This window comes from Petaurus breviceps, unplaced genomic scaffold (genome assembly GCF_028583685.1).
Source record: "Petaurus breviceps papuanus isolate PSGF00001 unplaced genomic scaffold, PetGlider_PUasm1.0 174, whole genome shotgun sequence".
NCBI lineage: Eukaryota > Metazoa > Chordata > Mammalia > Diprotodontia > Petauridae > Petaurus > Petaurus breviceps.
This window is the reverse complement of record NW_027185761.1, coordinates 62433631-62445761: the sequence shown is the minus strand read 5'-3', so window position 1 is coordinate 62445761 and position 12131 is coordinate 62433631. Positions and strand designations below refer to the sequence as shown.

Sequence of the window (12131 nt, the reverse complement as noted above, 5' to 3'; positions counted from 1 at the left end):
CACACACACACACACACACACACACACTCACCCTCAGGCCACCCAGTTTTCCCAACAGCCAGTGGGACTCAGGTTTTCTTTGGGCCCATGCCTGCAATCACTTTGGCTAGAGTCAGAAGGTTCAAAGACAGTACTTCAGTCTGCTAAGTTCTCTTTGGTGTGGGCTCATTTCTATTTCATTTTCTTTTGATGTTGGGGTAAATAATGGAGACTTTCTGGTCTTGTGCCTTAGCCTCGGTGAGAGAGTTCCACATGGGGCATCCAGCTGAGGCTATCACTGGCACCACGATGTGCCTTGGCATTATTCTGGATGCTCTGACTTTTCTGCATGTTCTCTTGCTGTAGAATCCAGATTGTATTTGCAGGTGTGCCCTTTTTAAGGTGAGATGTGGGGACCCCGTGGGACCCTGAGTGGCTGCATGTAGAATAGAGATTAAGCCTGGAGCTGGTGAAAGAAGGGCAGGGGTAGAGAGCTGGTGTCTGGAACAACAGGCACTGGGGTTGGACTGAGGTACTCTCAGGAAGAGATTTCTGTTCCAGGGTTCAGTTCAAGCACCACCTTTTCCTTCCAGCCCCATCTTATTACCTTGCATTTGTTTTCATAGATTTAGAAGTGGAAGGGATCCTTAGAAGTCTAATGCAGTTATTTTACAGATGAGGGAACCAAGGCCCAGAGCAGCTGAGTGATTGGCCCAGGGACACACAAGTAGTAAGTGTCTGAGAGGATTTGAACCAGGTCTTCCTGCCTCCAAGTCCAGTGCTCTGTTCACTCAGCTAGTAAGTGTGTGCTGTGTCTATCCCTCTGTACCCATAGGGATAGGGGCTGGACCTGTCGTCTCACTGATGCAGGAGTGGAAGTCAGCACCTTCTCTATGTCTTATAGTCAGTTGCCTGAATTAGGGTTCTTTGAGGTTAAGTGACTTACCCCAGGTCACACAGCAAGCATGTCTAAGGTAGGAATTGAATGCAGATCAGCTTTTAGTTTTAAAATTTTTCTAATTAAGAAAGCATTTGTCTCTCTGTCCTGCCCAATTTCCCCTCAGATTGAAAAAGGAAAAAAACAAAAAGAGAAGCCGGGTCTTCCCGACTCTGAGGGCAACTTGACTTACTTTGTCAGGCTCCCTGTCCATACAGACGCAGATAGGTCTGCATGTAGTATGTATACATATATGTGTGTGTGCATATATACATGCATGTGCACAGATACATGTGCCTACGATTCCATTTGGCTACAGATGAGCACTACTGTATTAGAGTAAACATATGTGTGTGCGTTTTGGTGATGTGCATGTTTCTCCCCTCATAGGGTGTAATCGCCTCCACCGTGTTTTGCCCTGTTTTGCTTCTGGCTTTCTATCCCAAGTGCTATGCCATGTGCTTGGCTCAGTGATCCCGTGGTGACTGATTAAGTCTCAGGGTCGTATGGGAGAGAATGTCTGGGTTTGGTGCCCGGGAAGGTGGCCCTGGGCAGCTGAAGGGTTCAGATATGAGCCAGGTTTCAGGCAGGACTCAAGCTCTTAGCACCTGAGGGAGCCCAGAGACCAGGGAACGGTTTCTGGGTGAGGTTGTGTCTCTTCCTCCTCCTTGGCCATACAAAGGTTAGAAGAAGGATTGGGGCTTGACTTCCCACTGTGCTAAGCTGGTACCCATAGTACCTTAACTTCTCTGGGCTTTTGCTTCCTCATCTGGAAGAGGGGAAGGTCTAGGATCCTATGGACAGACCTCAGGTGTGGATTTATGAGGAACTTCTAGTTGTACTGGGGAAGAATGGATGTGTGGGGTGTGTGTGTGTGAATCTTGTGAACTCTGTCTCTCTCTCTCTCCTCATCTCCTTCTCTACTCATAAGGCCAGTTCCTCCTCACTTCTCACCCGCGTTATTCCTGCTTGGACTCCAAACTTCTAGACTCTCCATTCTCCAATCCATTCTCCTCACGGCTTCCAAAATTACCCTGCTAAAGCACTGGTCCGGCCTGTAGAATTTAGGCTCCAGTTGAGCATGAACTGTCTTCCTTCTGGATTTGTATTTCTTGGACCTAACACTGTGACTGACAGTAGGTACTCAACAAACATTTCTTCATCAATTGACATTATTCTCCTGCTCAGAAAACTCCATTGGCTCCCTGTCACCTCCAGGAAAATGTTCTAAGTTACTTCCTGACTCACTTGTTTTCACTTATTTCACATTACTCCTTTTGGTATATTCTAAACCCAACCAAGATGGTCCACTCAAGTGCCCTGAAGAAGGCACGCTCTCTCCCTCTCTGTGCCTTCTCACAAATCCAGGTGCCAAGACCCTTGTTTTAGGCATTCCCAAATTTCTAACTTCTACACCAACTGTGCCCTGACTCTCCTTCAACACACATTAACTCGCATACTTTGTTGTCTTGCACAAAATCAGGTCAACTCATCATTCAAACTCCATTTTGCACATTGTCACAAACCGTTTCCACCCTGGGCATCAAAGGAATGATTGCTCAGGGGAATAATTAACAATTTCAGGCAGCTGTGCCAATGCACCATCTTCCCTGTCCAGCTGTCTGCCTCCCCCTCTGGGATCATCAACCTTTTCAGTTATGTAGCTGCCGGTATCCAGCTATCTGGTGAATCAGAATGGAAGGTGATTTGGGGCTTTGATTGATGAAAGTCTATTTGCTCAGCATCTACTATTAGTTGGGAGAGGGTTTTTTTTTTAAGTTTAAAACTTCATCTTGAGGAGAAGGAAAAGATAGGGTATGTCTTATGGGGAGAAACCAGGCAGGGGTACTGGTCAGAACCTTGTCTAGTCTTCAGGCCAACACATGGGGCATTTTATTTCATTCATTATTTTATGTTCATTTATAAAATCCTGAATGAAATGAAATATCCGAGAGATTCTCCTTAAAAACCTCAGCAAGCAGTCGGCCTGTCGTCTCCTCTGTGGCTCTTCCTTATTACATAGGCATTTTTGTTGTGCACTTGTGTCCGACCACAGCATGCCAGGCTCTTCTGCTTCCACTGTCTCCCAGTCTGTCCAAGATCGTGTTCATTGTTTCCATGACACTCTCTGTGTATCTCAACCTCTGCTGTCCTTTTGCCTTAGTCTTTCTTTTGGCATTCAGTCTTTCCCAACATCAGGGTCTTTTCCAGAGAGTCCCATCTTCTCATATGTGACCCAAGTATTTAAGCTTTAGCTTCAGTATTTGACCTTCCACTGACTAGCCTGAATTAATTCCTTTAAATATTGACTGATTTGATCTTCTTGCTGCTCAAGGGACTCTCAGAAGTCATCTCTAGTATCACAATTAAAGCATCATTTCTACAGCACCCAGCCTTCCTTATAGTCCAAACTCTCACAGCCATCCATCGCTACTGGAAAAACCATAGCTTTGACTTATGTGGACCTTTGTCAGCAAGGTGATGTTTCTGCTTCTCAGTCTGCTGTCCAGATTTGCCCTGGCTTTCCTTCCAAGGAGCAAGCGTCTTTTCATTTCATGACTGCAGTCTCCATCTATGGTGATCTTTGGGCCCAAGAATAGTAAGTCTGACAAAGCCTCCGTTTCTGCTCCGTCTATTTGCCAGGAAGTGATCGGTCCATTTGCCAAGATTTTAGTTTTGTTTTGTTGTTGAGTTTAGTGTTTTGTAAATTCCCTATGAGTCAGCCAAGAGCCCATCTAGTCAGATTCTACAACAACAGCAACACTATATTCAGAACAAGGGAGGGGAGGAGAGTGATGGTTCTGGTGAACTCTGGTGTGGTGAGGCCCCATCTACAGGGCTGTACATAGGATATCCTAAGGAGGATTTCAGTAAGCTTGAGAATGTATGGAAGAGGGTGACCCCAGTGGTGGGTGTACAAAGAGCCATTCCATGAAGGGAAGAGCTGGGGGAAGAGAAGGCTTATGAGGGACACAAGATCCATTTTCAAGTATGTGAAGAACAGCCATTTGGTAGCGAGATCAGCTGCGGGAAGGACTGTGGTAGGAAAGGAAAGGAAGCTTCCCAAGTGCAGGAAGGTTCCAGCACTTAGATGTGCATCCCAGTGGAGGGGCTGCCTCTGGAGCTGGTACCTTCCTGATTATTGAAAATCCTCAAGGCGAGAGGCAGAGAGCAGAGCTGCCTGGGGTGCAGTGGGGAGCCCCAGTGGAGCAGTTGTTTAGGTCACCTTCGTTTCTGAATGTATCCATCCCCCATTTGTCTATGGTGTGAGCTATTGTTGTGTAACCAAGAATAGAAAGAAGGAAAGAAAAGCAGTTCAGGAGAACCCAGCCGACACATCAGCTGGACCATAGCGGGTGTGATAGTCCCCATCCTAGGCCCACACCATAGCCCTCAAAGAAGGGAGGGAAGTTTCTTGTCGTCTCTCTTCTCCACGTCTGTGTTTGGGTATCATAATTATACTGCTCATTTCTCTGTTTTTCCATTTACAGCCTCTCTTGTATTTGTCCCCTCTCCCTCCTCTGCCCCTGCCCTGGTGCAGACCCTCATCACTTCCTGCCCAGACTGGTGGGCGTGCCTGCCTCAAGCCTCTCCCACCTCAGTCCATCCTCCACTCAGGTGTCAAATCAACCTTTCTAAGGTACAGGACTGGCCATGTGACCCTACTATTCAGTAAACTCCAGTGGGCTCCCTGGCACCTCTGGGAGCAAATACAAAGTTCCTCTGTCATTCGGAGCCTTCATAACGTGGCCCCTTCCTGCCTTTCCCATCTTCTCACACCTTATTCCCCTCATACATCATATGCTTCCTCAGGGCCGGCCTCCTCAACGTTCCCTACACAGTGCACTTCATCTCCCAATCCTGGGCATTTCTGCTGACTTGGAATTCCCTCCCTCTCATCTCCACCTCCTGGCTTCCCTCAAGTCTCAGCTAAAAATCATACCTTCTATAAATCACTTTTTCCCACGTCCCCCAGTGATCCCTTAGGGCTTCCCTCTGCTGATGATCTCCAGTTTATCCTGTCTATATCTTGTTTGTGCAGAGATGTCTGCATGTGCCACCCCCACCACCCCAAGTCTGTGAACTCACTGAGACCAGGCCCTGGGCTTTTGGTTTTTGTTCTCACCTTTCTTTGTCTCTCAAGGATTTAGCACAATGCCTAGAACTTAGTAGGAGCTTAATAAATGCTTGTTGACTGACAGGATTATAGTCATTACAGATGTATTGTTTTCCTGGGGATACTTACCTCGTGGTTTATATTTGTCTTGTTTCCTCTCATTCCTGGACAGGAGGCAGTAGATGGTCTCTGAAGGCCCTTTCCTCTCTGTGATAATATGCATGGCTATTATTTGGGGGAAAAGATGCCTTAAATGTCTCTGTGGCATTTTTTTTCCTTACAGGATAGTTCATCAGTCATCCAATTTGTGACCCGAGCTAAAGTGGAAGTGGATGCTACTCTCAGGGTGGTGGAAATAGCCAATGGGAACCCAGAAGAGATCACGGTGAGTCAAGAAGCCCCTCACCCTCTTGGTGTATGTTGGGAGGTGGAGAGCAGTTCTGATGAGAAGCTAGGTCAGGGTGTAGCTTATTTAAGAAGTGCCTGGCTGCCATTGGTCCCCATTGGTCCTGGGGCCATTTTGAAGTAACTCTGTGGCCACCTCTCAAGGACATCATCTCAAAGCCGCATTCATGCTGGAGGCAGCCAAGTGCCCTCGCCAGGATTTAGATTTCCACTGTGAGGCCCAGAAATATGTTTATTCAACTTAGTCTGTTCTCTGAAACCAGGGCTCTGCTCCCAAACCGCATCACTCGTGGATTTTAGAACTCACTGTTTTAATAACTTGGAGAGGTCACATCCAAGTAGCCAAGCTCTGGATGCTTCTCCGACGGTCCCTCCCCCTAGTTCTTTAGCAATAGTGGCTGGCAGGAGACCTGGAAGAAGCCCGCCATGGTGTGTGGGTGTGAGAGAAGTCTGGTCTGGGGGTCTCAGTGCTGACTGGTTCTCAGAAAAGGTCAAGGTCAGCCTTTGTTTGGTATCCACAGACTGAGATCATTCGCAAAATTAGAAATCCCTTAAATAGATCATGGGATCATAGACACCGGCTGGAAGAAACGTTGGAAGACGATTAGTCCAACCCCTTCATCTTACAGATGAGGAAACTGTCTCCGACAGAAGAAGTTACTTATACAAGGTCCCACCAGTATTGAGTGTCAGGGTCAGGATGTAGACAACAAAGTTGTTCCCTGATGGTGACTGCTTTGGATACACTCAGCCCAGGTAAAGCTATCTCTTCTACAGAAGGGGTTTTCTAGCTTGCACACATGGAAGTCCCATAAGCTTGCTCAACTTACCCTCATATGGTTGTGAGGAAAATCTTCTAAACCTGAAAACAATGCATAGATGTTGTACCATAGCTATTATCAGATTTCAGACAATTTGAATGAAAGGGCCGAGGGTGCATTTTTTTTTTTAACAACTGGGGTTAAGTAACTTACCCAAGGTTACACGGCCAGTTTTTTTGTGTGGGTGTTAAGTATCTGAGACTGGAACCGATCCTGGGTCCTCCCAACTCCGGGGCCGGCACTTTACTCACTGCGCCACCTGGCCGCCCCAGAGGATCCATTTTCTTGAATGTGGACTGCATGGTATGGTGGGGAAAATGCCAAACTTAGAATCCTTGAACCTTAAATAGCATCCCATTTCTGCCACTTTCTACCTGTGTGACTTTGGACAGATCATCTGCCCTCCCTCAGCCTCAGCTTCCTCATTAGTCAAGTGAGACGCTGAACCAGAAGGCCCCTGATGTTCCTTCCAGACCCTGATTTGTGCTCTCTTGTGTGCTCTTCAGCAAGACGCTTCCTCTCTGTAGTCCTCAGTTTCCCCCTCTGTGAAATGAGGGTCTTGGACTTGGTGGACTCCAGGGCTCTTTCTGGCTTTAGCTCTATGGTGCAGCCATGCCAAGTAATGGAGGGATCTCAGAGAATCTGCTAGAATGAGTCTTCTTTTGGTGATTAGGAGGGGGAGCAGGGTAGCTTACAGTCCAAAGGAATCTGCTGCCTATTGGTGGGATTTCATAATGGAACAAGCAGGCCTTATTCAGTGTCATGGAGGACACAGGATCATGGAGTCGGGCAAGGACAGATTCGAATAGAAATAGATCTCTGCTGCAGGCTGTAGCATATTGACTTAGAAAACCATAAGCTAGCATCATCTATGTGGTATTGTGTTTTATTTGCTTTGTTGGGCCTTTCTGAATCACAGTTTAATCTTGTCCTTGTCTCTGGGGGAGATTTTTCAGTGCTTTCCACTGTGGGCCATGAGTTTGATACCTGTGGACTCTATATAGAAGAGACTTGACTTCAGGAATACCTGGGTTCGAATCCCACTTCTGATACCGGTTGTGGGACTCTGAGTGCAAGCACCTGGAACATAATAGATGCTTTATAAATGCTGAGAAGTTCCTGCAATTTAAGCTAATTTATTTAGATGGAAATACAATTTTTTACATCTTTCCTTCATTAGACATGTGAATGACTGGTTTCATTTAGCTGTTTTGGTGACAGCAGCATCAATTTTGGAGCTGCCTGCATGTGGAGCTACCTGCACATGGTGCCTTGGATAGGGCAGCAGTCTTGGCATCAGGAAGGCCTGAGTTCGAATCCCACCTCAGGCACTTCCTTCTAGCTGTGGAGCCCTGGCCTGGCCAGGTTGTTCTGACTCTCTCACCATTTGCTAAAGGAAAAGCATCATTTCCATTTTACTGACTTTACTTTCCAGCATGATTGAGAGGATCATGGGAGATGATATATAAGAAGGATTTTGCAGGCCTTGACATTCTACCTATGGGTCAGCTATTGTTGTTACTGTTATTATTGAGTAGGAGAGAGAGACAGAGAGAGACACACACACAGAAAGAGAGAGATAGACAGAGAGACAGAGAGAGACAGAGAGAGAGAGACAGAGAGAGAGACAGAGAGAGAGAGAGACAGAGAGAGAGAAAGAGACAGAGAGACAGAGAGAGAAAGCTAGCCATGGTCAGAAAGACCTCGGTTCACACTCCACCTCTGATGCAAACATTGGCACTGTGACCTTGGTCAGGTAAGTCAGTGAACCTCTCAGTGCCACCAGGAATTGGGAAACTCCACGTTGTGGAACTTCATGCATTGATGGAGGGGCCTCCTTTTTGTTGTCAATCTCTTTCTTTATTCCTCTTCCTTCTCTTCCTCCTTCCTCTTCCTATTTTTCTTTCTTCATCTTCCTCACTTTCCTCCTCCTCCTTCCTCTTTCTCTTCTTCTCCAAACACCCTGTATTCCTTTTTATCACGGTAGAAGATTGGGCTCATGTGTTCATTATCCTTGTTGCTTTCATAACTCCCTGTGGCAGATCTTCTGTTGCCCAACAATGATTGAGGAGTCTGAGGATCCTGGGAGGTCAGAGGAGGCTTAAGCATTCCCCCCACCCCATTAATACATCTGCCATTTGTGTCTGGAGGCCAAACCCAGGATCCTGAATCTGATTTCCTGGCTGAGAGAAGAAATATGGTCCCTGGGTGGAGGTGGAAGGTGGGGGGGGTGGGTAGAGACATGCTCTTCTGCCGCAAACAAGCTCTGTCTGATGACCATGAAGGCCGAATTTCCAGAGAAACATAAATTGTGGGGGAGATTTCATACAGGAGACTACTGCCACAGTGTTTAAATTAGGTTCATTTTTTCAAGATGTCAGATCAGGCTTTATTTGGGATGGTCCTTGGCAGGATGCACTTTTAGCTAGTAGCGGAGTCTGTGTGGGAAGGAAAGGGCAAGAATTACAAATGAGCAGTTTAAAAAGAATCATGGACATGTGAACTGGTGGCCACTTTTGAGATGGAAAACAACCCCCAAAACTGATTGTGTATAACTTTTCATAGATAGCATTTTTGGGTAAGCTTTTGAAATGCTTCCTCTTGAAAGAGTGGGCAGTTGGTAACTCAACAAACATTTCTCCTGTGTTTACCCTGCGTCAGACGGGGGTGGTGTGGATTGGCAGAGTGGACAGAGCAGCCATTATCAGAGCCAGGATGACCCAGGTTCAGGTCCTGGCTTGGCCACATATTGACCAAGTGACTGTGGACAAGTCACTTAACTTCTCATTACTCTAGAGAAATGAGATCTTTACCTGGGCACTTGCAAACTTAAAAAAAAGTACAAATATTTGATAACTGTATTTTATTATACTTGTTTTCCTTTGTAATTCTGTTCATTGTATTTTCTACATTTAAAAACATTAGTTTGAGGAGGGATCCATAGATTCCCCCAGAGTGTCAAAGGGGTCCAAGTCCTTCCCGACAAAGTGAGGAACTGCTGCTCCAGAGGAACTCTGTAAAAATGGAAGTGGAAGAGAAAGTACCAAACTGCACTGGGAGAGGGATTTTCCTCACCTGGGAGTTCTTGATATAAATGAAATCACAGGACCCTCCTTATCCCTGTCCCCTCTTTGTCAGACACTGTGCTAAGTTCTAGAGAGCAAAATAGGAAGATTCTCTGCCCTCAGGGAGCTCCTAGTCTAATATTAGGGAAAGCATGTGAATAACTAGGTTCATACAAGACCCATCCAGAGTAGAACTGCAGATTTAGAAGCTGGAATGGAAATCAGGGATCATTTATTGCACCCCCTCCTCTTCATATAGAGGAGAGAATTGGGGCCCAGAGAGGTCCAGCGATTTGTTCAAGGTCTTACAAGTAGTAAGCAAAAAGACTGAGATTCGAACCCAGACCCTTTGCCTCCTAATCCAGAGCTCTGTCCACTGAACCCTTTTACTGAGTTCAATGGATCTGAGCTTGCATGTGAGCTCTGCAACTCCCCAACAAGGCTCTGGGACTCTCTGGGGCTCAGTCCAACTGGAGAGGTGGATTAGATCAGTACAACTTTCATGTGGATTTGAGAAACTTTCCACAGTCGGGGATAGTGGTCAAGGGGGATACTTCAGCATTTCAACCCAACCCATGAACCCACACCGACTTGTTCAGAAAATAGGATATTTCAAGGTCGTGGATTCAGATCTGGAAGGGTCCTTTGAAATCATTGAGTCTAACCCACTCATTTACAGATGAGGAAACTGAGGACTGGGGGGGGGGAAGTGACTTGCCCAAGGTCACTGAGGCAAGAAGTAGCAAAGCCTTAATTCAGACCCAAGTGCTCTGACTGTACGTCCAGGGCCCCAGGCTACCACTTGGAACTTTGCATTGGCAGGAGTCAGAAAACTCCGCCTGAAATCTGAACTCAATTGGTGAGCTTGCTGGGATTGGTGGATGAGCCTCAACTTTCCCAGCACCCTACAATGTGTGAGCTGTCCAGGCCCTTCCTTTGACAAATGAGCAGATCAGCCAGAGCTTTTTAAAAAACATTTATTCCTGGTGCTGTTTTATGGAATTTTAAGTTTTATGCATGCCTCTGGTTTTCCAGTCTCCTCCCGCTACTGAACCTTTTCTAGCAACAAAGGAAAAGTCAAGCAAAACCAATCAAGGCAGAGACCTTATTTGGCAGTGTATGCAACATTCCACATCCCTACTACCCCACCTCTCTGATAACAAAAGGAGGAAATTCTATTTCATCATGTGTTTTGTGGATCCAAGACTGATCACTTCACTACACTTAATCTGGTTACTTTTTAGGGTTGTTTTCATTTACATTGTTGTAATCATGGTATACATTTTTTTTTTGGATTTGACTTTCTTTGCTCTATGTCAGTCATTTCCTATAAATTTCTGACAGGTTTCTTTGAATTCTTGCAAAAAAAACCCCAACAAACCCCAAAAAGATCAGGGGTGTTTCAGTGGATTGCATGTTTAATATTAGCCAACAAGACTAAATAAGTAAAGAAAATGTAAAGGGGTCCATTGGGTCCAGAGCTCCCGGAGGGCAGGCACTGTCTTGTTTTTGAGTCTATACTCCCCAGCATTGGGCAGTCATTTGTAGTATTGGAATGAGGAGTAGTCTCAGAGTAGGCTTACATCCTGATGGCTGTGTGACCCTAGGCAAGTCAAAATCTCTAAGAGCTCTGGGTGACTTTAAGACTGTAAGTTCCTAAAAAGTGCTGACCTCTCTTGGTAGATCATGTTTCTTATCTAGGCCAGTTAAAGCATAGATCCAGTCCTTCCTCCCTACCCACAGCACCCAGGATAAGGCCTAGCATACAACAGGTGCTCAGTAAATGCATGTTGATTGAGTGACTGATTGACGGGAGGGAGCTGCCCCAGTGTCAGACTATTTGTAGAGTATTATGCCCATTTCTTGGTGTGTCTTTTAGGAAGTTTATTGGCAAGCTGGAGAAGAGGCAGAGGAAGATGCCCAGGGCAGTAAAGGTTCTCTAGAAAGGACCATACAAAGACTGGCAGGCCTGGGGAGGTGTAGTCTGGAGAAGAAAAGATTCAGGAGGAGGGGGAGGGCAGGGCAGGAGGGCTATGTGGAAGAGGAGCCCCTTGTTTGGTTGGACCCCAGAAGGCAGAACTAAGGAGAGTGAATTGAAGTTGCCAAGATGCTAATTTAACCAAGCACTTCTAACTGCTGGAGCTGTCCAGCAGGAGAGCCGCCCAACTCAAGAATATTGACTCCTTGAGACCAGGGACTGGGTGTCTTTTCTTTCCTGCTCCTTCTACCCTGTACACATCATCCCATCTTCTTTCTCTTATGCCTTTGCGCAGGGGGTCCCTGTATTTGGAACTCAAACCAAACAGGTGAAGTAAAAACCTTGTAGATCATTCATCATTTGGCAGAAGGCTGCCATCCTTCAGGACGATGCATAGGGACCATCTGCTCACCAAGGCATTTGTCTGATGGCTGAGTATGGGGAGGGGGGTGATTCTTGGCAAGAAATATATTAGATCATGGACAGAAGCCTGGACTTGTTCAGAAATTATGTGTCTGCCATGAGCCCAGGCCCTGACATCTGGCAAGTGAGTGGCCCAAAGATGGCAAGAGGTTCAGGATGCCAATCTCGTGGGTGAGTGCTGCAATCCTAGGGTTTAAGATCATACATTCAGAGCTGGAAGGGACCTCATACACCATTTGGCAGACAAAGAAACTGAGGCCCAGAGTGGGGGAAATGACACACCCCAGATATGCCCAAGATAGTCCAGGGCAGAACCAGTTTTCACTGCCCCATCTTGCCCCCCTCCTGGAATTAGAGCCCATGGCTCCTCAGGGAAACGAGGGTCATCAGACTCGTCTATTTGCAC

General features: G+C 46.4%; 1 protein-coding gene across 1 annotated transcript in view; it reads left to right on the top strand.

Moving 5' to 3' along the window:
- Positions 1-12131, top strand: part of LOC138158208 (integrin alpha-9-like) — a 159439-nt gene that overhangs the window by 123316 nt on the left and 23992 nt on the right. The window contains exon 11 of the mRNA XM_069084305.1: positions 5317-5418. Coding sequence (XP_068940406.1) covers positions 5317-5418 — 102 coding nt within the window. The remainder of the gene's footprint in view (positions 1-5316; positions 5419-12131) is intronic.